Source organism: Indicator indicator, chromosome 15 (assembly GCF_027791375.1).
Source record: "Indicator indicator isolate 239-I01 chromosome 15, UM_Iind_1.1, whole genome shotgun sequence".
Classification (NCBI taxonomy): Eukaryota; Metazoa; Chordata; class Aves; order Piciformes; family Indicatoridae; genus Indicator; species Indicator indicator.
The window spans coordinates 10,778,982-10,803,680 of record NC_072024.1 but is presented as its reverse complement, the minus strand read 5'-3'; the positions used below and the strand labels follow the sequence as shown (position 1 = coordinate 10,803,680).

Genomic DNA, 24,699 nt, shown 5'->3' with positions numbered 1-24,699 from the left:
GACTTGCATGAGATTAGCACCTGGCTGGGATCCCTTCAGGTCCTTCCCTGTGGGACTGCTGTAATGCCCTGTGTCCTCTGTGCCTTTCTTTTCCTTCCCACTGCTGCACTGTTGCCTTGCTCCTGCCTCTTCCATCCCTGCAGATCCCTTTGACTTACAATTGCTTTGGACTCTGCTGCTGTTCGGCTCTGCATCCACTACGGATCCCACAAGCACGTTCTTGCCTTTCTTCTGAAGCTGTTGGGGAGTATTTAGTGAACACCCAACCCCCTGGGCAGCGTCTTTCGGTGCAAGTCCTCCAGGGACAGTCTTTTTTAGGTTGTTTTCTAAGCACGTGCCACACTGCACGGGTCATGCTTGTGTAAGTAAAGACCAGCACAAGACTTTGCTGGACCGTGCCTGGAGCTCAGCTCTCGCCGTTGTGTTTCCTTCCTGTACACTGGACTGGCCGATTGGCCTGAACAAGACCCACCCCGGCGTGGTTCCCGGCGTCCGCGCTACCCTCCTGCCCGGTAGGGGGCGAGGCCGGCACCCGGCCTCTTCTGGCGGTGGCTCTCGGCGTCGCGCTCGCTGGGCGGGGCCTATCTGAGCCCATGCAGCTTCCGCCGGGGCGCGCGTGCGCTCGGGGCCGCGCGAGGCGGGGCAGACCGGTGCTGCGGGCACGCGGCGGGCCGGCGCCATGGCAGACTACCTCATCAGTGGCGGCACCGGCTACGTGCCCGACGACGGGCTGACGGCGCAGCAGCTCTTCAGCTGCGGCGATGGGCTCACCTACAAGTGAGTGGGGCCGGCAGCGAGGCACAGGGCTGTGAGCGGGGCCCCTGCGGGGCGCCGGGGGTGCGGGGCTTAGGCGGTGCGGTCGCTGACGCGTCTCCCTTCGTTACCCCCTTAGCGATTTCCTCATCCTCCCGGGGTACATCGACTTCACGGCGGACCAGGTGGTGAGTGGCCGGGCCGACGGGGGGGGCTGGGCCGGGGACTAGTCCGGTGCCGCCGCTCACCCTCCGGCTGTCTACCCGCTAGGACCTGACCTCGGCGCTAACCAAGAGGATCACCCTGAAAACCCCCCTGGTCTCCTCTCCTATGGATACGGTCACTGAGGCCAGCATGGCCATTGCCATGGCGGTGAGTGTAGCCCCTGGGGCCGGGCATGGCCTGCCGCTGCCTTGGGCTGGGCTTCTCTGCCGCCCTTACTGAGACTGGGGGACTCCGTCCCGGAGCGGGGGTTGGAGATGCTGTTTGAGAAGCCTGTCTGCTTTGGGGTCACCTAAACACCTCAGAGATCCTTCTGCAGTCCCCTCCGCGTGCAGATGGGCTTCTGGGCTTCTCCATGGCGTTTCCTGAGGCTATGAACAGAGAAACAAAGCCACAGAATGGTGTGGATTGGAAGGGACTTCTGGAGATCATCTAATCCCCCTGCCCGTGCTAAAGCCGAGTCACCTAGAGCGGGTTGCACAGGATCGTGTCTAGGCGGGCTTTGAATCTCTCCAGAGTAGGAGACTTGGGGCAGGGAAGCCAAGCCTGCAGGCAGCCATTCTGCTTATCCCTTGCAGTGCCAGTCTGGCTCCCTGACAGTGGTCTGGCTGATCCAGCTCTCTGTGCCCGGGTGAGGCACTGGGCAGTTTTTGCAGGGACTAACAGCTGCCTTTGTGTTACCAGCTCACTGGGGGAATTGGGTTCATCCACCACAACTGCACCCCGGAGTTCCAGGCTAATGAAGTGCGGAAGGTGAAGGTGAGTGGCTGGAGTGGCATCAACGAAGCACGCTCACAGGGTTCTTTGTGAAGGTGTGCAGTGGGGTTTGGCCCAGATAAAGCAGCTGTGAAAGGATCCCGTTAAAGTGTGATGAATCTCAGTGTTTCAGAGCAGTGGCACTGCCATGGTTACCTGTGCAAACCTCTTGTTGTGTGTTAGATATTGTCTCATGAGCAGCCTGGGATTTGAGAACTGTCAGGCCTCCTGGTGTGAGAGTATTCCCCATCATTTTTAGAAGGAGGTTAGCCTGAGACCTCTTGGGAATCTAATGCTACTTGGATGAGCCTTGATGCTGGTTTGGGAGTCATGCTATCCGTGAGCATGTGGCCAGGTTGGGTGGCTGCAGACCTTTGTGAGCAGCCACAGTAACCACCAGGCACATACCCAGCTTCTGCTTGGTCCAGCAGTGCTGGTTAGCATGGCTGGTGAATCTCCTTCTTTTCAGAAATATGAACAAGGATTCATCACAGACCCCGTGGTGCTAAGCCCCAACGACCGAGTGCGAGATGTGTTTGAAGCAAAAGCTCGTCACGGATTCTGTGGGATTCCCATCACGGACAACGGGAAGATGGGGGGCAAGCTGGTTGGGATCATCTCATCTCGAGATATTGATTTCCTGAAAGAGTCAGAGCATGACTTGCCTCTTGGTGAGGTGAGAAAAGCTTGTGAGCAGCTGATGGGTGTGAGTGCTACATTAGGAAGCAGCGTGGCTTGTGATGAGAAGGGTGAATGCGTGGCTGTGAGAATGCTGCATCACTGGCAGGGAGCAGCTCCATGTTAGCTCTGCAGGTCCATCTCTAACCATACTTCCAGAGGAGAGCACCTCATTCGTTTATGCTCTCTGCAACTCCTGCAGTGCAGATACAGGACAGTGCAGTTAGTATTCATGTGACTTCTCCTGTGGGGTTACCTTTCAGTGTGGTGGAAGCCATCTTCTCCATACCTGGTGCTCTCCCTGGGCTCAGTCATTAATTTCTGGTGTTCCTGGCTGCTGCAGTGGCCCATATGTAGTAGTCCTGGTGCTGGCCAGGGTTGCAGCAGCTAAGCTGTACCCAGCAAGCTCTTGCAAGTGTTGATCTTACTTTTCTGGAACTGCCTTGCCGTATGTGCCTTATCTAGGCCACTTGCTGTTTAAAATACTTCTGAACCTGGAAAGTGGTAGTTTAGCCTTTACAATACTGTCTTCAAACTTACCTCCTAGAGGGGAACATTCTCTGTGGTGCTGATGGCCATTAGTTCTGGTGTTCCTGTTACACGAGCTGTGTAACTGTAGATCCGCAGCACTGTCAGGTTACACCACCAGTGCCTCTCTGCCTGGCTCTGCTTTTGACTCATGGCTATTTTTAGCTCTTGCTGACCAAACCTCCTATCATGTGCTCATCCCTGTTTGGTTTGAAATCACCTAAAAATACCTGTAACAAGAATCTTAAACCTGGAGTGGGTTTTAAAAGTGCACATGGCCCTTTGAAGCAATGCTGGCCCATTCAGAGAAGACATACAAGAATCTCCTTTCATCTTTTACATAGATCTTTCAGCACTGCAAAACTGGAACCTTGCTGCACTTAGCACTTGGTGCTTGCCTCTGTCATCAGACAAGGCTAATGAGATGAATGCTTTCCTAGACCTCTCCCTGCTCACCATCCAGCAGTCATCTTGCTGAGCCATTTGTTGCCATCCAGTTAAACACACAGGTCTCCTGTAGCTTGGAACGTGACAGGATATGTTTGTGATTCCTCAGGCTTTTCCTGAGATGGGAGTTCTGTCGCAGGCAGGATTTTGGGTAGGTGCAGGCAAGGTGAACCACTTCCCTGTTTTTCTGGAATAATTACTCAAACATTATCTCTTCGCTGTGTGCAACAAATCTATCTTCCTTGAGGGTTAGAGTGTTCCCTTGTAGCTTTACTTGGCCTTCTCAAGTAACCTTTTATGAAAACATCCTATGTGAAGTTTGTGAGTGCAGAACACTGCAAGCGGGGAGGGAGCTCAAGGTCTGTTGTCAAACCTTCTGCTTGAGGCACCTTCAGCTGGAGCATTGTGTGTGGGCTGTGTCTGAGACTCAAGGATGGAGAGATTTCACTGCCTCTATGGGCTGCTCTCCCAGTGTTTGACCACTGTTGCCATGAAAGCTTTTCTCTGTATACCACGTCAGATGTTCCTGTGTTCCAGCTTGCGTCCATTGCCCCTTGCCTTTCACTGTGCTTGTTTGTCAGGAGTGAGCATGGGTGAGGTGAGTTTGTTTGTTTGGATTGAAACTACTCCTTTGCCCCACTGACCTTGCCAGCAGCAGTGGTAGGTTATTCTTAATAGAGCCCTTCCAGACCTTGTGTACTGGGGATTGCTGTCTGAAAATGAGCTTGGGAGTAGCATTTCTAGCAGAGCAGCGTGGGATTCTGAAAGTGTCTTCATCCTTTATTTGCCTGCCCTCTGTTAAAAGGGAGAGCTGTTTGGATGACTTCCCAAGCAAGGCTCATGTGAGAGCCATCACTTGCCTCTAGGTACTCTCCCTCAGCTTGCTGAGGCCATCTGCCATCTCCTGTTTTCACTACATCAATGGATTTGGGAGCTGATGGCCACTGCTTGCCTAGAGTCTGGTCAGTGGGGGCTGTTCCTCTGTGTTTCTGGAGGTGTGTTGCTGCGCTGTGGGCTCCTTTGTCTGTAGAGCACGCCCAGGCGGCTGCTGCAGAGTGTTTCATGTGGGCAGAGGGCCTCAGTATTTTCAGATCAGTGCGAAGGTGTTCTTGTGACTTTATCTTCTCTCTCCCACTAGATTATGACAAAGCGGGAGGATCTTGTTGTGGCCCCAGCTGGTGTAATGTTGAAAGAAGCAAATGAAATTCTGCAAAGGAGTAAAAAAGGTACCTGAGAATGTCTGCAGTGAGAGGGAGAGCTGTGGAAGTGCTGGGGTGGAAGCAGTAGTGGGTGGATGTGGGCACCTGTCCCTGTGTGGCTGGAACATGGGAGGGCTGTGTTCCGGCATGCAGAGAGGATGGTGAGGAGAGAGTGCCCTCAGCCCTCTGCCAGGGTACAGAGTTCACATGTGTTCATGTCAAATCTGTTTGAAGTTGACGGATTCTTGGCAGCCCAGGAGCTCGGCTGTCCAGGCACATATCTGCAGTTTTCTGTCCTGGCCTTCACATTTTGGCATTCAGTTAAGCTCTGCGAGGGTTTGATAATTTGGCTTTTAACACAGTGTCTTGGGTCTAATTATTAAGAAAACATTGTGAAAATACTGAGTCTCCCTCTAGCCCTGCAAACTCCTTGCTGTTTCCCAAGCCAGGGTTGCTGGATCCATGGCCAAGCAGGATTTGGTAGCACGTCTTTGAGTCTCCATTTTGTACCACTTGCTGTCTGCCTGATGTTCTTGGTCTGCTGCCCTGCTCTGAGTTAACATCTGTCTACTGCAGAAGTCTGCAGTGATGTTCTTTCTGTTTGTTCCAAGGCAAGCTGCCAATTGTTAATGAAGATGATGAGCTGGTGGCTATAATTGCCCGCACTGATCTGAAGAAGAACCGGGACTACCCTCTGGCTTCTAAGGATTCCAAGAAGCAGCTGCTCTGTGGGGCCGCTATCGGAACTCATGAGGATGACAAGTACCGGCTGGACCTCCTGGTGCAGGCTGGTGTGGATGTGGTAGTGCTGGTGAGCCAGAGAACCTCTGAAGGGTTGGATGGGCTGACAGTGGGGCAGCAGCTTGGCACTTACTGTTTTGGTTACAGGCACCTTTGTCACCCCTCAGTCTCACTCAGGTTGAGGTCAAATAAGAGGAACTTAAACCTGGGAACTTGTTTGACTTTGAGGGAGTACATAAGGTGCATCAAAGCCCTGAAAACTGAGAAGAAAAACAGTGCAAAATCTTCTGCAAACGATTCTTGTAGTCTGCTGCCATTTTCTCTAATGTTCCTAACAGGCTTGGAATATTTAGCTTCTTAGAGTTTCCTTTCAGCTCTTTGGTGTTTGTTACTGTGTTATTCTCTTAACTGCTTGATATTTGGGAGTGGTCAGTCTAGAGCTGCTCTGTTGGTCTTCTCTGGCCTAGAATGTTTCAGGCACAGCTGTCACTGCCTGTATTTGCACATTGCTTTCTCATTGATTGTTGGCTTGCAAGTCCACCGTGCTTCTGAGCAGCCTTGCAGCTGGAAATGCTTAAGAGACACTGTCAGCTGGCTGGGCCATGGAGATTGGCAGGGCCTGAGTGCTTGGTGATCGATATCTGGTATTTCAGTGGCTCTGCTGTACATCAAGGAGAGATGCATCCCCCCTGCCTCTGGGTTTCACAAGGAGCATTCACTGCTGATAATGTCCTAATGGTGGAGCCAGATGGTTCTCACCTGCAGTCAGATGTGCTACTTTTTCCTAGTTGTAGAATACACAGGATTTAAATGTGAGGGTTATTACTTAAGTCTATATAACTGCCTTACATAGGGAAGGTATATTATTATCTTGGCAGCATCTTCTCCTCTGGTTCAGTCCTCAGTTTGGGGAGTCATCTTGCCCACTTAGTCATCTTAGCAGAGACCCCAGTAAGCAGAGTGAAGATCTGAGGCTCTTCAGAAGCTGTATTAGTAATCTTTTGAAGAAATTGATTTTCTTTCTGTTTTGCAGGACTCCTCTCAGGGGAACTCCATCTTCCAGATCAATATGATAAAATATGTTAAGGAGAAGTATCCCAGCCTACAAGTTATTGGAGGAAATGGTAGGCATTTGTTGGAGACTGTTCTTGTCTTGAACTATGTCTCTTTGACATAGAGGGAGCTGTGGGAACGTGAATGAAACAGTTGTCTTGGTAAATGTCAGAACCGAAAATGGTTTCCTCTGGCTTGTGGAACAGAGTGGGACCCCTCTGCAGGCTTGGGGCAGTACCCTGCTGCCACAGCTGCAAATATTTTGAAGCCTTTGTTCTGCAGCACAGTGTGCTACAGTTCTCTAGCGTGTTACATGTTAGCTGTTTTTATGCACTAGTTTAAAATTTTGGGTAATAATTATAATAATAATAATGAATATTGTGTAATGTAATGGAAATTTTCCCTGCCTCTTGACAGCAGAGTTCAGCAGTCCTTGTCTTTACCTGGCTGGTGTATTACTGGTGCTGCTGTTAGGCTGTGCTCTGCCTTCCCTAGCTGGTGTGGCCCAAAGAGTGCTTGGCACCATGTGGTGACCTCTGCTACCTCAGCCTTTGGGTGTAAGCATGTGGCAGAGTAGCCTAAAGGGCCAGTGTCAGCACAGCCCATGGGGACAGCTGGGCCTGGTGGCAGCAGACAGCCAGGCCTGGCTGTGACACAGGCTGTGTGCTATGGGCAAGGGATATTCACATCCACGGGGGAAACACTGGGACAAAGCAGTGTTGTGCACAGATCTACTTGTCTCTTCAAACCAGTTTCTGCTCCCCACAGTTGTGACTGCTGCTCAGGCCAAGAACCTCATTGACGCAGGGGTCGACGCCCTGAGAGTTGGGATGGGCAGTGGCTCCATTTGTATCACACAAGAAGGTGAGAGAGATCAGCTGTTTCCTAAATATGCTGAAGGCATCTGTTTAGTAGAGATTCCAGGCTGAAAAGCAGCATAGCTGGGATGGATTTCTCTGATCTAAGGGGCAGTGTCCAACAGCAGGGCCATCTTCCACCCCCTTTGCCCAGGACGTTCTTGTCACCTGGGTCAAACCTTTGGGGTGGCAGCAGCAGCAGCAAAGGCATTTCCCAGTACTGACTGAGGCTGAGTAGAACAGGTGTGGCACATGTGGCTTTGCCTGAGAGGAGGCACTGGCTCAGTGTGGGATGGGGCTGGTGGGCAGCTCTGCAGGGACATGGGTTTACCAGATCCCCAGTGCTGATGGAGGAGCCCACTGGGCTGTCTGTGCTCCCCTTCCCTCTGACAAGCAGTGTGTGTGGTGCTTGGGAACCGTTCTGCTGGGCTGGATGCCTCTCTGCAGTTTTCAGGCCAAAATGGGATTTCTGTGCTGTTGTCTCTGCAGTTAGCCAGAGCTTGTGTGGAGCAGAGGCAGTGTTAGCTAAAAGGTGGAGAAGGGCTTCCTTGAGGACAGACTCAGTCCTCATGTTTTGAACCTGGCAGGTGAGGTGCAGAGAGGTGGTGCAGTGCATGCACTGCAGCTCACAAACAAAACCCCTTTCTGCTTTGCTCCTTGGTCCTCGCAAGGGCAGGCAGAGAGGGGATGGCTGATAGCTGAGGGTGCTGCATTAGGTCTGCTGGTTCCAGCTTGCAGCCTTTGAGCAGCCCTGGACCTGGGCTGCTTTCCTGCTTTGCCTTCCTTGAAGCTCTGGCTGGGGGGGCTTTCCACTCAGGGTGGCCTGTCTCAGGTGACCTTTCTAGTGAGGCTGTGGTGTCCATATAGCCAGAGCAGAACCAGGATGCGTGTGGCCTCCTCTGGCTCTGAGGCTTAAGGACCCACTGAGGCATGCTTCTTTCTGCAGCAGGCTGAATGTCTCCAGAGGGTGCTGTCCTGGCTGCCACAGGAGGTGGGTTTGGGTGCTGGTTTTGGGGAAGGAACAGAGCAGAGGTAAAATGTGGTGTTTCCCAGGAGAGGTGGTTGCAAAACTCTTTACTGCAGCTCCACGAGTTTTTTGTCCCTCTGAGGGCAAGAACTCTGTCTCTTTGGATTAGGATATCACCTCTCCAGAGGCTGCTGGGGTAGGGTGAGCATGTGCTGCATACAGCTAGGCCTGGCTGGCCTGGAGATGGCCTCTGGTTTGGCTTGGGCTAGGTACGATTTGCAAGGTCAGCTCTGTCCCACACTGTGTACTCTGCCTAGTAGCAGGTCACTGCTGGGGTCCTTTGTTCTGCTGCTGTTCTTCTGTCTCTAAAATGTGTGTGTTTGTTTTTGTTTAGCTGCTCCAAAGATCCCTCCAGACCTAAAGTCCCACAGCCCCAAATGCCCTTCTACTGTCACGGGCACCTATAGTAAGTCACTTGCCCTGTTCCCAACCCTAATTACATGTCTTGAAGCAGGACCCTGATTTGGCTGCACATGGCCCTACTGCTTGTTTGAGAGTAATTTAGCTGTAGATGCACTTGGGGTTTTGTGGCTTTGGATACTGGTTTTGAATCTGAAATGTAAGCTGAGAAGCCTTTCTGAATTCCTAAAGCAGGGTCTGAATTGTCAAAGTTGAGGGCAGACAGGCCTGTCCACGCTTTACTCCAAAATCTACAGATAGAAGCCTGACTGGGCTTCTGAATCTCTGGCTAGGCATGCCCCTGCTGACCCCATGCTGGGAGGTGATCCCTGAGCAGTCCTCAATCCTACTTTGAACCTGGCCCCAGCTGTAGGGAAGTTGTGCACTGATGAAGCTTCACTTCAAGTGAAGCTCTCCTGGGCTTACAGAGGGATTTAGCTGCATATGGCCACCCTGGCAGCTGTGAACCACCACTGACACCTATGCGGGGAAGGGGCTCTTACCCTGCCAAGCACAGGCTGCTGTGTTGTCTGCTCTGTACTTCTCTGATGCTACCAGATTGAGCAGCCACTTGAGGTGAGCCCTGTATTGTGCCCCTGCTCCTAGTTTTGATGCACCTCAAAAGGAAAGAGGTTTCTCTTGAAGATCTCAGAAGGTTTTCTCTAGCAGATGACCTTGTAGGGCCACCCTTTGCGGATACGGTGAAACAAACCCTCACTCGGACCACTCAGTGTGTGTGTGCTCTGAACCTGCTTTGGAAGCCTCTGCTTTGAAGCTGTGGTGCTGGGCACTGGGACAGTCAGAACAGTGCTATGCTCCCAGGGGCCCTGAGCCAAGCTGTTCATTAAAGGGCTGGTCTCTGTAGTTGCTCTGGTGAGATTTCTGCAGACCCAGCACTGTCTACAGCACAATCACATAGGCCCTGGACTCTAGACCCACCCAAATCAGGTGCTTCCCTCCACAGAGCTTTTCCCTTGCAGTGTTTTTCAGCTGCAACATGGCCTTTGGCAGAGCAGGACCCAGCGAGACCATCTCTTTAAGACTTAACAGCATTCATGTTACAGCTGGCAGACTCTCTCTGGCTGGCTGAGCCTGAGCTTAGTGCCGAGTTTTGTTTGATTAAAATCAGTCCTTTCATGATCTCAGCCCAGAGTCTGGATTCCCTTTCTCAGCAGCTGCTGCTGAGCACTGGGAGTGAAGCAGCTGCAGACTCCTGGCCTTGGCAAACCTCTGCCAGGGATGTGCTGCCAGTGCTGCTGCCAAGCAGGCTAAACCACACCTGGAGTTCATGCTCCCAAGTACTAACCCTGCATGGCCCTGATCTTACCTGGTGTATCAGACTAACTGTGACTGGAGAAAAGCCTTCCAGTTAATTGTGGGGAAGGGAAGTCTCCCTGAGCGAAGCTTATCTCAGCGTACGTGCATGCCTGTGGCTGACAAATGTGTTACAAGATGTGCCCTGTGCTGGCTTTCCCTTGCACAGTGGGAAGCCTCTGACTGTTGTCAGCTGGGAAGAGAAGGTGAATCCAGAGCTATTAACTCCCTTCCCATGGGGCAGCTAAACATGACAGAATCCTCGCTGCATTGCAGGGCAGGAACATGGAATTGTTTCCCATAAGCTATCAAATCATCCTGCCTGTTTCTTTCTCCACTGCTGCATGTGTTTGTGTGTGTGTGCAGATGTATATATATAAGGATCTCTGTACGTATATATACATACCAGCTCTCCCAGCCAGCTGCCTTTCCATGCAAGAAGCACATCATGCAGCTGCTGGGTATATGGAGAAGGGGTCTGGCAACGCTAGGAAGCAGTGAGCGCTGGGACTTGGCTACATGCCAGGGGTGCTATGGAGAGGGACTTTTCTAGTCTGCTCCACTTCCTTCCCAACCTCCCCACGTCTGCTGTGCACCAGGACAAGCGGCAAGTCTTGGCTGATCCCAGGCATTTGATCAAAGAATCCAGACCCAAGGTTATCCGCACCTTTCTGGAGTCAAGGGCCGTGAGGATCTCCCAGCAGGCCCAGCAGGCATCTCTTGGGCATCCACTTCTTTTACAACTCAGCCTAAGGAAGGAGCATTCAGGGATTTGTGCATTCCTGAGTGCTGCAGCATGTGTGTGCTGGAAGCCTAAAAGGGCCTGCTGGGGAGGTGACACAGTGCTGAGTGGGGGCTGACCTCTTCTCTGCTCTCTCCTTGCAGTGCTGGCGTGTGGCCGTCCCCAGGCCACGGCAGTCTACAAGGTGTCTGAATACGCCAGGAGATTCGGCGTCCCGGTGATTGCAGACGGAGGCATCCAGACAGTTGGGCACATCGCAAAGGCTCTCGCCCTTGGGGCTTCCACAGGTGAGCAGCACTGGGAGCGGCTGGGTCATGCGTGTTGTAGGGAGCCTGCTAGGAAGAGTTTCCATATGGCATCGGATTCTGGGCACGAGAATGCACCTGCAGGTGCCTGGGGACGTGGGGACATCCAGCACAGTGCTGAGGGACTCGGAGGGGTTTGCAGCCACAGCCTTCCTGCTGCTGACATATCGTTTCTGGTGGTCTCTTGTGCTAGTGATGATGGGCTCCCTCCTCGCTGCCACCACAGAGGCCCCAGGGGAGTACTTCTTCTCGGATGGAATTAGGCTGAAGAAATACCGTGGCATGGGCTCACTAGATGCCATGGACAAGAACCTGGGCAGCCAGAACCGCTATTTTAGGTGAGAAATGGTGCTTTGGGACAGCAGAATGAGCTTTTGGGGCTTCTCTGCTTCACAGACTTACTTGATTTGTGTTTGCATGCAGTGAGACAGACAAAATCAAAGTGGCCCAGGGAGTCTCTGGCGCAGTGCAAGACAAGGGCTCTATCCACAAGTTCATTCCGTACCTGATTGCTGGAATCCAGCATTCTTGCCAGGATATTGGTGCCAAGAGCCTGACCCAAGTCCGGTGAGCGTTTCCTCTCGTTTGCATTCTGGTTAGGTCACAGTGCTGCCATTTGGCATCCCTGAGCAAGCTGTACCCATGCTGCAGCATGTTCTATGTGGTCTGACTCACTGTAGTCCTCATCCTTCATCTCCAGCAGGCACTGTGTCACAGATGTGCCAGGCAGAGGGGGACAGGAACATGGTGTCTTGTGGCATATTCAGCTGGTTGGGCTTGAAACGTTTGGATTATCTTACTCTGCCTGGCTCTTGGGAGCACAGCAAAGGTCATTCTGGAGGACCAGTGTCCCACGTCCCAGATGCTCCAGCTGCCAGAGCACTGCCTTCCCTGGCCATAGCTGGCTTGTGACATGTGTCCTTCCCCTTCAGAGCTATGATGTACTCGGGAGAGCTCAAGTTTGAGAAGAGGACGACATCTGCCCAGGTGGAAGGAGGGGTGCATGGCCTTCACTCGTAAGTGCTTCTGGCAGGACCCCCATCTCCCTGGGGTGGGTGGTAGGTGGAGTTAAGTACAGCCATCCTATGCCTCAGCTGCCATGCTGCAGGCTTGGCCTGCTGCTGGCTTTACCTGCCACTGTGCAGCTGGACTGAGCTGCAACCTGTCAGCTCACTTGGGCTGGCACTCCTCTGGCAGCAGGGCATGAGCAGAGGAGCTGCCAGTGTATTTGGGCTATTCTGCACTGGTACACTAGGAGCTGTCTTAACTGTGCCTCTGGGCATCACCCTGGGCAAGCTGGGTCAGTAAAAAGGCTCTGGTTTGCTGCTCCTCACAGGTATGAGAAGCGCCTCTTCTGAAGTCTGCCTGCCTGTTGTCTGTCATTGTGCCACTCAGCCCTGTGCCACCCTGCGCAGGAGCTGCTCTTCCTGCAGAAGTGCCATTATTCTGTGGGCTGCCTGGAGCTCCCTGTGTCCCTTGGCTGCTTCATTACCATCCAGCAGGGCCCACCCACCCCCTGTCCAGGAGCAGTGATCCTGGGCTGGTGCCTGGGGCCTTGTACGCGTTGACCGTGTTTTACAATAAAAGAGGAAAAGATGTGCAATTAGGGTCAGCCTGGAGCCCCTGGAGCCCCTCTTCCTTACCTACTCCCTTTGTTCTCCTTCTGTGACTCTATCCTTCACATGCTTCACCCTGTCAGAAGCAGCTGATGGCCCCAGAAGGGATACTGTGTGCTGTGAGGGGGAATAGGGGGGTGGGGGGCCAGCCCCGAGGCGGGGCTGAATGGATAATGCAGTGTCGGATGTTTGAAAAAAAAACATTACTGAGAGCAGAAAGTAAGTGGCTGCTGGGCAAGAAAGCAAATGGGTTTTACAGGACCACCCAGCAGCAGCAGCAGCCAGGCTGCCACAGGACCCCTGTGCTCCTGTATGTACCTGCATAGCCACCCATCCACATGCCCCTGGATGTGCTCAGCACTGCAGCTGCTTACATGCACCAGGCCTATAGACCTGTATTGTCCTATGCTTGCCCCTCACCAATCTACTTTTCACCTTTCCTTTGTTTCTGCCCCTGAAGATCCTGCAGTCCTCACCCCCCTCCAGCAGCTGCATCCCCCTGAGCTGGATGATGATTGCCAGGTTTCATGTGCAGTTTGTCTACCATAAGGTGTGTGGACAATGACCTTGGAAAGGCTCAGGCTTGTAAAGACACCAGTGTGCCTGACTGGTGCAAATCTCCCTGGCTTGGCCAGGTGACTTGTGCTTACACCACTAGGTGACAAAGGTATGTCATGCCTCAGTCAGTCATCTGTCCTCCCTAACATCCAAACACCACCCCTGATGAAAAGTATGTGTTTACTGTCAGGGCTTTGTGTCTCTTGACACTGTTGACTGAAAAAAAAAAAAATCACTTCATGGTGACTTCTGATTAGATTTTCAGTTGCTAAACACAAAGCCTTGAAGGACACCATAATTACGTCAATCGTTAACGCAGCCAATTCCTTAAGCAAAGTTGCCTCACAGCCTGCCTCAGGGCTGGTGACTGCAGACGCATTTCCCCTACCTCCCCTCACTCCTGCAGAGGTGGCTGGGTTTGGGGCACAAGGCTGTAATTAGTTACATGTACCCTCTACCCCAGCCCCAGAGGGGCACCCATGACCATGAGCAACATGGTACAAAGTATAGGAGACAAGACTGTGACCTCTCCATGCTCCCTGCTTGAACCAAGCCTGCAGGGAGATGGGGTGCAGCACCCAGGTACTGACTGCAGCAGGTGTCAGAAGGGACACCAGTACCAAACACTGCAGAAGACTTCTGGGTAGGCCAGCTGGGACACACCAGTTGCTGGTGCTGGTTGTGTCCAAAGAGCTGCTGGCAGGTGGCACTCCGGGCACCAGGCATGCTACCTCTCTGGCACCAGGGGCTGCAGCAGCCTATCCACAGCCACCTCCCTGCCACCTGTCCAACTCTGCAGGGGCACCAAGCACAGGCACCAATGTTGCAGCATTAACCACCACACATTTCCTTTGTACTTCCAATCTGCATGTATTTTCCTTGTGGTGTCCCAATGTGCCCAGGGGTGTGGAGCTCACCCCATCTGCCTGCACCCTGCCTTGGGGCAACGACTTCTTGCTGCGAAGGCACCAGCCACCACCTTGGCAGAAAGGAAAGGCTACAGGTGCTGCCAGCAACGCTCATGCTCATGCTATGTGTCTTGCACTGGGGCAAGGAGGCCGAAAAACCAGGGACTCTGAGGCAGAGCCAAGCCCACACACTTCGTAACACCCTCCTGTGTGCAGAGCCACGACCCAGCCAGCAGCTCTGACAGTTTAGCCCAAAGTGTTTCTCCAAGAGCAGTGACACTCAGGGGCTTCAGGCAGGCGAGAGAATTGCTGCTCATTCAGCCTGCAGCTGCTGCACACAACACCTACACCCCTGCATAGGTGCCCCTTGGGGGAATGAGCCCAGCAGCTACCATGCGCTTTTCACTCGTTAGGAAGTTGAACGTTGCACATGCATTTGGCTGTGGAAGAGAAAAGGGAGAGAGTGAAGCCCCAAGAGAGGCATCCCTTTCCTGTGGGGCACCTGACCTCCTCCCTTCTGCCTAGGCAGGCAGAGTCCCGGAGCACAGGGGAAGGTGTCCCAGAACCCCACTCCAACTCGTCTGCTCATTTCTCCTCACCGTGTCCTGCACCTCCACAGCGATCCCACAATCCCGCATCTCCTTCAGCATGGCAGGATGGAGCTGCTCCACTCTGTCTCCTGTGCCCAGCACCAGGATCTCTGTAACCAGGATATGACCTCAGGCAAGGGTGGGCAGAGCTGCACTTGGCTTAGATCTGCCCTTCCTGAAGGGACCAACAGCTGCCTCTACAGGAGCCCAAATAAGGGGGGAAGCCTGCCCTGCTGTGCCCCTCCTGCTGCCACAGCTCAGTAGAAGGATGCCAGAGAGCAGCTCCTTCTCCCAAAGCACCAGCAGAGCACTGTGGGGTGGGCTGAGACAGAGCTGTACTGGCCCAGAGGAGCAGCTGGTCCTTGGCAGCCCCGCGTACCTATGTGGGGCTCCAGTAGCCGGAATAGCGACAGGCTCTCATGCGAGACATCCTTGTAGGAGCCAACCTGTGGAGACACCGAGGGCACTGAGTTGGCCTGAAGCTCTTAAGTACTCACCTAACAGCACGGTTGCGGGGCAGAGAAGCCCTCACCCTGCCGCTGGGCACTCACGTTCCACTGCAGGATGGCGCGGGGTAGGATGGCACAGGGCCCCACTACCAGGGTCCCGCTGATGGTGAAGCCGCGGCTGGTGTAGCCTTCGACGAACATGATGTTGGGGGACTCCGGCTCCAGCACCGTCAGCCGCGTCCGCTGGTACAGCTCGTCGTCCGCCGGTACGAGGCGATGTCCGCGACACGGCACCCTGCGTGCATGGGGAGCGGCTCGAACACGTGGGTTCCACGGCAGCTCCAGAGAGAGCCCCAAGAGTACCCCAAAGCCACCCCTCCACAGGTTCACAGAGGTCTCTACGGGCACCCTACGGAGAACCCCGAGAGCCACCCCCCAGCAGCCCCACGGAGATCTGCACACCCAGCCCCGGTAGCCCTCACAGCTACCCTCCGTAAGCCCCACAGCCATCGCTCTCTCCTGCCCAGTCCCAGAGTGCCAGCCACGGTCCCGGATCCAGTACCCGCCCGCTGCCCGCCATGCCGCAGGACGCAGCAGCCGCAGAGCCACCGCCGCCATGTCACCGTCGCCGCCGGAAGCGAGGAGCCACCCCGCCCGCTCGGCGCACGCCGCCCTGCTTGCGCCCCTGGTGGCCGCCGTCGGAGCCGCTGACCGGGCTGGGACAGTAGCACCGGGGCGGGAGTGGGGCTGGCCCAGGGCCCCTGAGGTCCCACCTCCTGCGCTGGAGGGGCGGTGGGGAGAGACACACACACCCACCACCGCCCACTTTCGGGCCCGCCCCGGGTGCAGCAGGTCGGGGCGGGCTAAGGCCGGCGCCGGACTGAAACTGAAAGCTGCGGCGGCGGCGGTGGCGGCGGCGGGGTGGGGATCAGCATCCCAATCTGCGCTGCCCCGGCCCTGCCTCGGCGGCGCTGGGGTCCCTCCTGGGGCACCCCGATCCCCGCCGCCGGGAGAGCCGCGGACCGGCCCAGGTTGCTGCGCCGGAGGCTGCGGGGCCGGAGGTGAGAGGGCAGCGGGCGACTCCCGGTCTCGGGTCCCCGCAGCCCCGCGGGTGGCCGGGCCGGGCGGCGGGAGGGAGCGGGACCGGGGCTGGGGCTCGGCTGCATTCCCATCCCGCATTTGCGGGGCGTCCCCCCGGCCCCGTGCCCGGCCCCACTCTGGCCCCGCTGATGCCGCGGGCTCCCTGCTGTGCCCCCGGTATGGCTCTGCCCCGGTCCTGTGCCCCGATGCGGTGCGTCCCGCTGTGGGGTAGCTGCCGCCAGCCGAAGCTGCCCCCTCCGCGAGCCACTGCCGGGACTCCCCTGCCCCGCAGGCCGCTGGGCAGCTCTACCCCTGCCCCCGTGCCACGCTCGGTCGTGCTAGTGGCAGTGGATGGCAGTGGACTCAGGGCTCAGGGGCGTGCCCTGGGGTTGGAGACCTATGTCCACCACTTTGTGCCATCCACTCGGCACTACCCAGAGCTCCAACACTGCAAAAGTTCCCGGGAGGCTCTCTGGTATCGGTGATGGGGCCGTTCCCACCACCATGTTGTGCCATGCTATAATGAGGGGCATCAGGAATCCTGCACACCCCACAGACAGGCTCCCCCAGGGCAGCTACAGGATCCCAGGTCTCCCCTGGTGAGCACCACATGGAGCCGATGGGGTTCCCCACACAGTTTCACTTCCCACCATGGCAGTTGCCTGAGAGTCTTCTCGCCAGGGCTGGGTGGCAGTAGGGGCCATGCTGTGCTGCCAGGTGCAGGTGCTGGGGTGGGTGCCCTCCCTCGGGGCTGGCTCAGGTTTCCGGGCCTCACCGGGGGCTGTTGGGCTGGCACCAGATGCTCCAACCCCACTGGAGCTTTGTTTGCAGCAGTTTCCTTTCAGCTCTGCCGTGCTGCCCTCCCCTTGGCGCCAGGCCCATGGCACAACCCCAGCCTTTGCTGGCACCCCCAGCCACAACCGTCACAGCTGCAGCTCCCACACAGCTCCTCCACCCCAGTGCCTGGTGGTAAGTCACCCTCTCTTAGCCCACCAGCTGCCTTGGAGTCCGGGTGGCATGGTGGTGGCCCTTCTGGCTGTCCCTCTATGGCGTCGGCGCGGGCAACGGAATCCCAAAAGCAGCTGTCCCCACTGTGTCCAGCTGCCCTGGGGTTTCGTTACCTGCACTTCCGCCCCTGCCTCACCCCACATGCCTCCCGCCCTGCTGCCTGCTGCAGCCCCATGCCAGGCCAGGCACTTGGCAAGCCGCTGTGGGGCTGGAGCAGTGCATGGGAGCAACACTGCAAGAAAGGGGATGTTGGGATGTGGGATCACCAGTGCTTAGCCTTGCACCTCATTTCCCTGCACTTTCTGGGGGCTCTCCAGTAGTCCCATGGCCCTGACAGCTGAAAATAGCAGCTTGCTTCCTGGGGGCTTGCCAGGGTGAGCATGCTGAGTGGCAGCCCTGGCTGTCAGCCATAGCATGGATGTGGCCACCTGCACTGCAGGTCATGAGATGCTGCACTTTCTGACGCTGCTGCCAGCCTGTGCCAGGCTCATGCTGGCTCCCTGCAGCTCCCCCAGTGCTGGCAGGTGTGAGTGGTGCTGGGTCTGTCACCCAGAGAGAGACAGCTTTGGAATGACACGATCACTCCCGCTGAGCGGGCAGCCAGAGAGCCATCGGGGATGTCGTGTCTGTCCAAAGCTCTTTCAGCGCCCTTCGAGAGCCCTCCCTCCATGGGCTGCCTGCAGGAGCCCCACAGTGCTCTGGGGATGGATCCAGCCTGGAGCCCACCCTGAGCAGTGACACCTGGTCTGAGTGTGGTCCCAGACCATGCTGGTGTTTGTCCCCCCGGATGGCTGGGCAAGGGTCGTGGGCAGCTCCTGCCCTGCGGACAGTCAGCAGTTGGTCTGGTGTAAGCAGCAGTTCTCAGATCACCTCTTGGCTGTGGGTTGTGCAGGGAGCACCCCACTGTGGCATGGCCCCACCACCACCGGGAGAGACACAGGTCACCCCCTAACTGGGGCACATATCCCCACTCCTGCCTCAGGGCTGCTGCAGCCTCAGGCCTTCAGAGCTGCCCATGAAGACCCGAAATGTCTCCTGTCCCAGCTCAGCGCACACAAGAAGGCATGCTGCCAGGATCTGCTCTCCCTTACCCTGCACACAGAAGCCCAGGAGGAACTGCAAGCAGACCAACCCTCCCTGCCTCCCCTCCGCCTTCACTCAGGGCCTTGTGGGGAGCACAGGAAGGGAAGGGCAAGAGGGAGGTCCCCTGCTCCCTGCTGCTGCAGAGGAGTTCAATGCTTCCTGCACACCTGCTTCAACAAGCAGGCCTGGTGGCAGGGTGCCAAGCTCTTACCTGAGTCCCCAGATCAGTGCTGGCTTTGGCTGCAGCTCCAGAGGGGAGCAGTAGCCCCCTGCTGCCTGCCCTATTTGGGGATCTAGGCAGCAGCACAGGCCCTCCACTCTTTCAAATCTGTGCTTGAGACACCACTGCCATGGAGGAGCACAGCTCTGCAGATGTAATCAAGACCACAATGGCACAATCTAGTTATTTCTACCTCTCTCCTCCTAGAACTGATGGGTGGAAGACTTTGCCAGCGTGCTGGATGGGAGTGCTGCTCTTGTACCCATCCTGCCTGCTGAGGCCAGCAGAGCAGCCAGAGCTGGGACAGCAGGCTCAGAGGAGGGCATGCAACCAAAGCTGCTCATGGGTCCTTCACTGCAGAGAGCGCTGCTGTGGTGGCAGATTATGCCTTCCAAGAGCTGCTGCTGGTCCTCAACCACCCTGTCACACCCTTAGTCAAGCCCTGGGGTCCTTACAGATGGCAAGGCTCACCCTGGCAAGCCTGGCCCTGACAGTCACTGCCAGGGTCTGCCTTATGCCCTCTGGTTGATCCCAAACCATCTGCCCACCACTGGCCAGGGTTGCTATACCCTCTGTCAAGGTCCCTTGCTGCTTTGCTGGCATCTCAGCTGCACTTGCCGCCCTGGGCAGCCCATTTCCTCTGCAGTGGCAGTGGCTGCCTGGGCCTGTCTAATCCTGGCACAGCCTCCAGTTCTGTTTCTACTTGGGTGTCTGTGGTTTTGGTTCTGGGCCTCCCAAGCACTCAGGGACAGACAAGCAGCCCTGAGGGGGCTGAGGAGCAGTACACCCTCCTCTCCAGGTTGGAAAGCCCCCATTCCCAACCTGCTGGATCCCCAGCAGCCTGCTGTTGATTCCCTCTGTGTCCTCTCAGTGTGTGCGGTCAGGCCATGCTGGGGTGAGACTGTGCTGGGTCCTATGAGGGTCTGAGTCTACTCCCAGAGGACTTTACAGAGGGTGGCATGGCAGTGTTGGGGTACACTCTCCCTCGCTGGTCCCCGGCCTCAGCCGTACTCATGGTGACCCCGGCCCGCCACGTTCATCATGGCGACTGTATACCCGTTACCCCAGGATGACCGCCCGGCCCCCGCCAATCAGCCCGTGGCCGGGATGGCCGCCCGGGAGAGCCGCGCCCAATATGGCGGCCGCCTGACAGAGCCGGGCAGGGCCAGCAGGCCGGTGATGTCACTTCCGGTGTGGAGCGGCGGAAGAGGCCGCCGGGCTGCCATGGAGACGGCCGAGGGTCGCCCAGGGGTGGCAGCGACGCTGCGGGCGCTGAACGGGGCGCTGGGGCGGTCCGCCGCGCTCTGGATAAAGGAAAGCGGAGCCCGCAATTTGCGGCACCGGGACTTCCTGGCACCGCGGGCCGCGCTCGGTGCAATCTTCCCCAATGGGCAGGTAGGCCGCGGCCGGCCCTGCGTGGCGGCGCGGAACTAGAGGCGGGGCCTGTTCCGGGCCACGTGCGGGCACTGAGCGGCTGCCTCCTCACCTTCCAGGTGCCCGCCGGCGTCCTGGCGGGCGTGGCGTCATTGGGAGGCCCGGGGGTGCTGGCGGTGCGGGGCTGCCAGGAGACTCCAGCGGGGTTGGTGGTACAGGTGCAGCGCCCCGAGGCCTTCCGGCGCTTGCTGGGTTTCCTGCCTGGCCCATCACCCGCGGCAGGGGCACAGCAGAGATGGATTGTGCTGCACTGCCCGGCCCTGCGCGACCCCGTCGCCCTGCGGCCCCGCCACTTGCGCCCTCTCCTGCTGGCTGACCACCTGGCCCAGCTTCTGCGTGCCCAGGGGTGAGTGCCTCAACCCCGCCCTGCTGCCCCACCACTCGATCCCATGTTGCCAGCACTCACCCCTCCCTCTCGCAGGGTCAGCGTCCACCTGGTCCCTGCACTTGCTAAGGAGGGGAGCCAGGAGCTCCTACAGCAGCTCCGCATCGACTGGCCCTCCAGCTCTGGGGGTTTGGCCCTCCCTGACATCGTTGTGGCCTTGAAGCAAGCGCTGGGCAAGTCCCCCTATGCCACAGGCTGTGAGGAGGGGGCAGGGAAAGCTGCACTGCCTGAGGATGTCATCTGTAAAGTGCACTTGAAGAACTTTGTGGAGCAGCAGGGCTTGGTGGGCTATGACCCCAATCTAGATGTCTTGCTTGGTGAGCCTTATGTGTACAGCAGCTCTAGTGTGACAGCTTGTGGGTGGGGAAAGGGCTGCAAATAGGCCAATTTTCTTTTTTCCCCAATTTTTTTTATAGAAAATAAGGGGGGGGGGCATTAGATACAAATACCCTTCTCCTCTTATTCCTGTTCAGTCTGGTTTGGGCCAGAAATGCAGACAGCCTGGGGCAGACCCAGTTGTGCAAGGATGGCAGCGGGGTGGAGGACCTTGTGTCCCGCTCTGAGTGTACTTCCTTGTTTTAGTGACGGAGGGGAAACTGCGGTCCCTGGCTGAGCTGCAGCAAGCTGTTCTGCAGTGCACTGTGAGTTACCCTGTAGCACTGCCTGGCTCTCTCCAGACACTGTTCCTTTCTGTCATGCAATAGCATTTGAGCTCACTGCTGTGCTCTGCTGCAGGCTGGAGACCAGGGAAGCTGCTGCAGCATTGTGCATGTGGTGAGCTGTGAGGAGGAATTCCAGCAGCAGCAGCTGGATCTGCTGTGGAGGATTTTGGATCCAAGAGCCCACACGGCTTTGCAGGTGAGGAACCTCTGGCCTTTTTCACTGTGAACCCCAGCATCCTTGCACTCCACTAGTCTCCTTCAATCACCACAGTGAATGTGCAGCTTTGCACCCTTGTGAGGCTTCCTTTCCCTTTGGCTGCTTCTCTAAGCCTTTTCCCAGGTGGTGGAGCAGTCTCTCTGCCCTTGGTCTTTCAGTGCTGATTCTAGCCTGGTTCTCCTGCATGGTGTTTTGGTGGAGCTTCTGATTCTTCAACCCCAGCCCTGGCCTTTCCTCTTTCAGAAACATCTTATCTGTGGGCCAGTGAAGGTGACAAACCCCTCATCACCCATTGGGGCAGACCAGTACTTCCAGTAAGTTGGTGTGTAATAAGGGGTCTGTTGTGCTGCTCACCTATCAAGGCTCCATGTACTCTGCCCAGCCCTGTAGGCACCCAGGCAGCCACACTGCAGTGCTGAGCAAGCTGGTCATGGCACACTGCAAGGGCCATGCAGTCCCTCCAGTCTGCTTTTCCATGGCCTAGGGGCTGTTTCAAGAGGACTAGAGGTGCAAAGCAGAGGCCACAGGGCCTTCTCAAAGCCCAGTGGCCTCCTGCACAGTGCTGCTTCTAGCCTTCTCCGTGCTGCTGGGAGGAAAGGCGGCAGCAGCAGGAGCTGGGTGCCACAGTGGTGCAGGGTGGTACCTCCCTGCCTTCACGTGTCAGTGGAGATCCCTGGCATCAGGGTAGTCCTTTCTGAGTTAAAAGCCAGAGCTTGTGCCTGGTAGAGTGGCTTCCTCACAGCCCTCTCCAGGCAGTGGCACAAGGGGCTGGCTGTGCTACAGCTGTCCCTGCCCACTTGTGAGGTTTTGTACTGTTTTTGCTTGGCTGGGTTGTAGCTGGGATGTCCCAGGTAGCCCTGAGTGCCTTCTGGGGATGGCTCAGCCCAGAGGTGGTGACTGTCTCACTGTGTTGCTCACAGGCTCCGGAAGCGCCAGATGTATGAAGCTTCTGTGATGAAGTACGGGGAGCTCGCACAAGGTGAGGGTTTGCACTGCATGGATGTTGCTCCATATCCATTTTCACTGCTCGCATGAGAGTCCCCTCTCACCTCTGAGCCTGCAGGCAGTGGGGCTTTCCCCTCTGCAGTGGAGCCAGGTGCTGACCTTGCTTGGAGAAAGGTGTCTAATGTGGGACACCAGCAAAAAGCAGGACCCGCAGAGAGGGCAGCGGCTGGGGAGTTGTGGCCCTCAGCATTCACTGGAGCCTCCTGGCCCTGAGGGACATTACATCCTGAGCGCTGGGGGTCACATTCCCAGTAGATGGGAATGGAGCAAGCTGTGTGATGCCACCTGCATTCTCCACAGATGAGTCCTGGACTGAGGTGATTGATACCCTTACAGTGGCTGCCATCAGGTTTGAGATGCTGAGCACTGCTCACCGGAGTCAGGTAGGACAGTGGTGTGCACAGAGCTGAGGCAGGCAAGCCATGGAGCGGCTCGGTGCTGAGCAGCATGGACTGCGACTTCTCCCTGCCCTCAGATAACCTTGGATCTGGAGGACAGCAGCATCTCCACCAAGGGAACCAAGAGTGGTGCCTTCGTGATGTACAACTGTGCCCGGCTAGCCACGCTCTTTGGCACCTACCAGCAGGCTGTGGAGCAGGGTGAGTACCAGGCCTCTGCTTCTCCTGTAACAGAACATTCCTGGACCGTTCCTCATGCCTGGAACCACAGGGGCTTTTCTGGGCACAACAGCAATCTCCCACCTCCCGTCCAGGTACATACCCACCTCTACCACCAGCATCAGAACTGAAATATTCCTGCCTCCGTGAAGAGGTGTGTGCTCAGAAGGGGAATGCAGGGAGCTGCATGCCCTCAGCTCTGGTGATGGATGCTGCTGGCCCAGGAAGATGCAGGTCTCTCCAACACACATAATATTTTTACAGGGTGAATGGCTCCTGCTCTTCAACTATCTGCTGCCCTTCCCTGAAGTCCTGCAGCAGGCAGCAGAGCTGCCAGCAGCCACCAAGGGGATCCGGATCACAGCCAGCACAGAGACAGTAAGTGCCATGTGCTGTAGCACGCAGGTGTTGCTCCAATAGTTCCAGCTCAGGGCAAAGCTACATGGTGGCAGAGTGCTTCCTGCTGGTGAATGACATGGGGGGCAGTGCTGAGGCAAGAGAACGCAGTATTCCTGGGGCTGCTCTTGCTCTGCTTGAAGTGGAAAGGGCCCAAGACCAGCCATACCCTGCTGTGCCAGCAGAAGCTATCTGTTTTGCAGGTGTGCAAGTTCCTGATCCAGCTTAGCATGGATTTCAGCTCTTATTACAACCGGGTCCATGTCCTAGGGGTAAGTTGGATGTCTCAGGCCTGCCCCAAGTGCCTCTATGGGGCAGCTGTGGGTGGAATGGGTTTGGGGGTGTCAGCAGTGTGATGCAGCTCATCACACTGGGTACAGAGGCAGCAATGCCTCTAGAACCAGCCTCTTATGATCACCAGTCCCTAGTTATTGTCTTTCTCCCGCCAGGAGCCATTCCCTCACCTCTTTGACCAGATGTTTGCCCGCCTCCAGTTGCTGGGAGCAGTGAGGGATGTGTTCCACAGTGCACTGGCAACTCTACACCTCCCTCCTCTCAGCCAGATCTGACCCACCACTGAAGTGTGCTACAATGGGACAGGCACCAGGACAGTGCCCTGCAAGGGGAAGGACAGGCTCTAGCCTCCAAGCAGGAAGGCAGGGCATGCCTCAGCCCCACCCAGGTGGTTCCCCTCCCACTGTAGCTTTGGGGTTTGGCTATGTGCATCCCATAGCTGTGCCCAGTATGGGAGATGGGTGTACTTACCCCATCCATACCAGAAGGGCAGATGCCCATCAGCCAGGCTGCACTAGTCACCACAAAGCCAGGCACCAACCTTGTTTCCCTCAAAACCGTTTATTAAAGATTGCTCCGTGCTGGCAGGGAGCTCTTGAGGCCTGGGACTCCTGTCAGCCAGGCCTCAGTATTGGGATCCAATATATTTGTTGCTGGACAAATGCTGTGTGTGTCTGACCCCAGCAGAGCACCTCACCCCATTTGGGCCAGGGCCACGTTGTCCTTCCCCCTGCTCCAACTGTGCTGGGTCCTGCAGCTGGGCAGGCACACCCCACTCACGTTGTGGCAGCACTGAAGGGACTAGGCATAGCACAAGTGGGCTGCTGCCCCTTGTCTTGCAAGGTAGTGCTATGGAGAATCAGTGCTGCCACTTATTTTAGCACCATCTGCAGCACTGCAGGGTCAGGGTTGTCATACAGGGCCCTGTCCCTAGGCACGAGGCTGCATCCTACAAAAGGCCACACTAGTACCTGACTGATCTTGGCTTCTTGCTGCCCTTGAGCTCCTAGCACTGGAGCATGGTCTTCTGTGCCTACCTGAGCAGATTCCTGTGGGACAGGGGCTGGAAAGTCCCAGCAAGAGTCAGCATCTCAAAGAGAAGCAACTGCTGAGGAGGGTGAGCAGATTACTCTACAGCTCCTCAGGCAGTAAAGGA

At 56.4% G+C, this 24,699-nt stretch overlaps 3 protein-coding genes across 7 annotated transcripts; 2 read left to right on the top strand and 1 right to left on the bottom strand.

The window, feature by feature from the left end:
* Nucleotides 1–679: 679 nt before the first annotated feature.
* IMPDH2 (inosine monophosphate dehydrogenase 2) lies at nucleotides 680–12,623 on the top strand. Of its 5 annotated transcripts, XM_054387692.1 has the most exons (15): nucleotides 680–777; nucleotides 893–941; nucleotides 1,024–1,125; nucleotides 1,660–1,734; nucleotides 2,201–2,407; nucleotides 4,523–4,610; nucleotides 5,195–5,394; nucleotides 6,358–6,448; nucleotides 7,146–7,241; nucleotides 8,596–8,667; nucleotides 10,860–11,003; nucleotides 11,215–11,359; nucleotides 11,445–11,588; nucleotides 11,954–12,037; nucleotides 12,358–12,623. In XM_054387692.1, exons 1-15 carry the CDS (start codon nucleotides 680–682, stop codon nucleotides 12,377–12,379), a joined length of 1,617 nt encoding a protein of 538 aa, XP_054243667.1. In that variant the 3' UTR covers nucleotides 12,380–12,623. The 5 variants fall into 5 exon arrangements, with proteins under 5 accessions (XP_054243667.1, XP_054243670.1, XP_054243669.1 ...); XM_054387695.1 differs by lacking the exon at nucleotides 1,660–1,734; XM_054387694.1 differs by lacking the exon at nucleotides 8,596–8,667 and having other exon boundaries at nucleotides 1,660–1,719.
* Nucleotides 12,624–14,058: 1,435 nt separating this feature from the next.
* On the bottom strand, nucleotides 14,059–15,378 carry NDUFAF3 (NADH:ubiquinone oxidoreductase complex assembly factor 3). The gene is made up of 4 exons (XM_054387489.1): nucleotides 15,245–15,378; nucleotides 15,073–15,139; nucleotides 14,703–14,803; nucleotides 14,059–14,543 (listed from the first exon to the last, which is right to left on the bottom strand). Exons 1-4 carry the CDS (start codon nucleotides 15,341–15,343, stop codon nucleotides 14,448–14,450), a joined length of 363 nt encoding a protein of 120 aa, XP_054243464.1. The 5' UTR covers nucleotides 15,344–15,378; the 3' UTR covers nucleotides 14,059–14,447.
* Nucleotides 15,379–19,757: 4,379 nt separating this feature from the next.
* On the top strand, nucleotides 19,758–23,866 carry DALRD3 (DALR anticodon binding domain containing 3). Its single transcript, XM_054387343.1, has 13 exons — nucleotides 19,758–19,928; nucleotides 20,027–20,313; nucleotides 20,389–20,669; nucleotides 20,935–20,993; nucleotides 21,088–21,210; nucleotides 21,475–21,545; nucleotides 22,152–22,210; nucleotides 22,537–22,619; nucleotides 22,712–22,835; nucleotides 22,949–23,007; nucleotides 23,118–23,231; nucleotides 23,453–23,521; nucleotides 23,699–23,866. The coding sequence occupies exons 1-13, from the start codon at nucleotides 19,758–19,760 to the stop codon at nucleotides 23,816–23,818; spliced, it is 1,620 nt and encodes a 539-aa protein (XP_054243318.1). The 3' UTR covers nucleotides 23,819–23,866.
* Nucleotides 23,867–24,699: the final 833 nt, after the last annotated feature.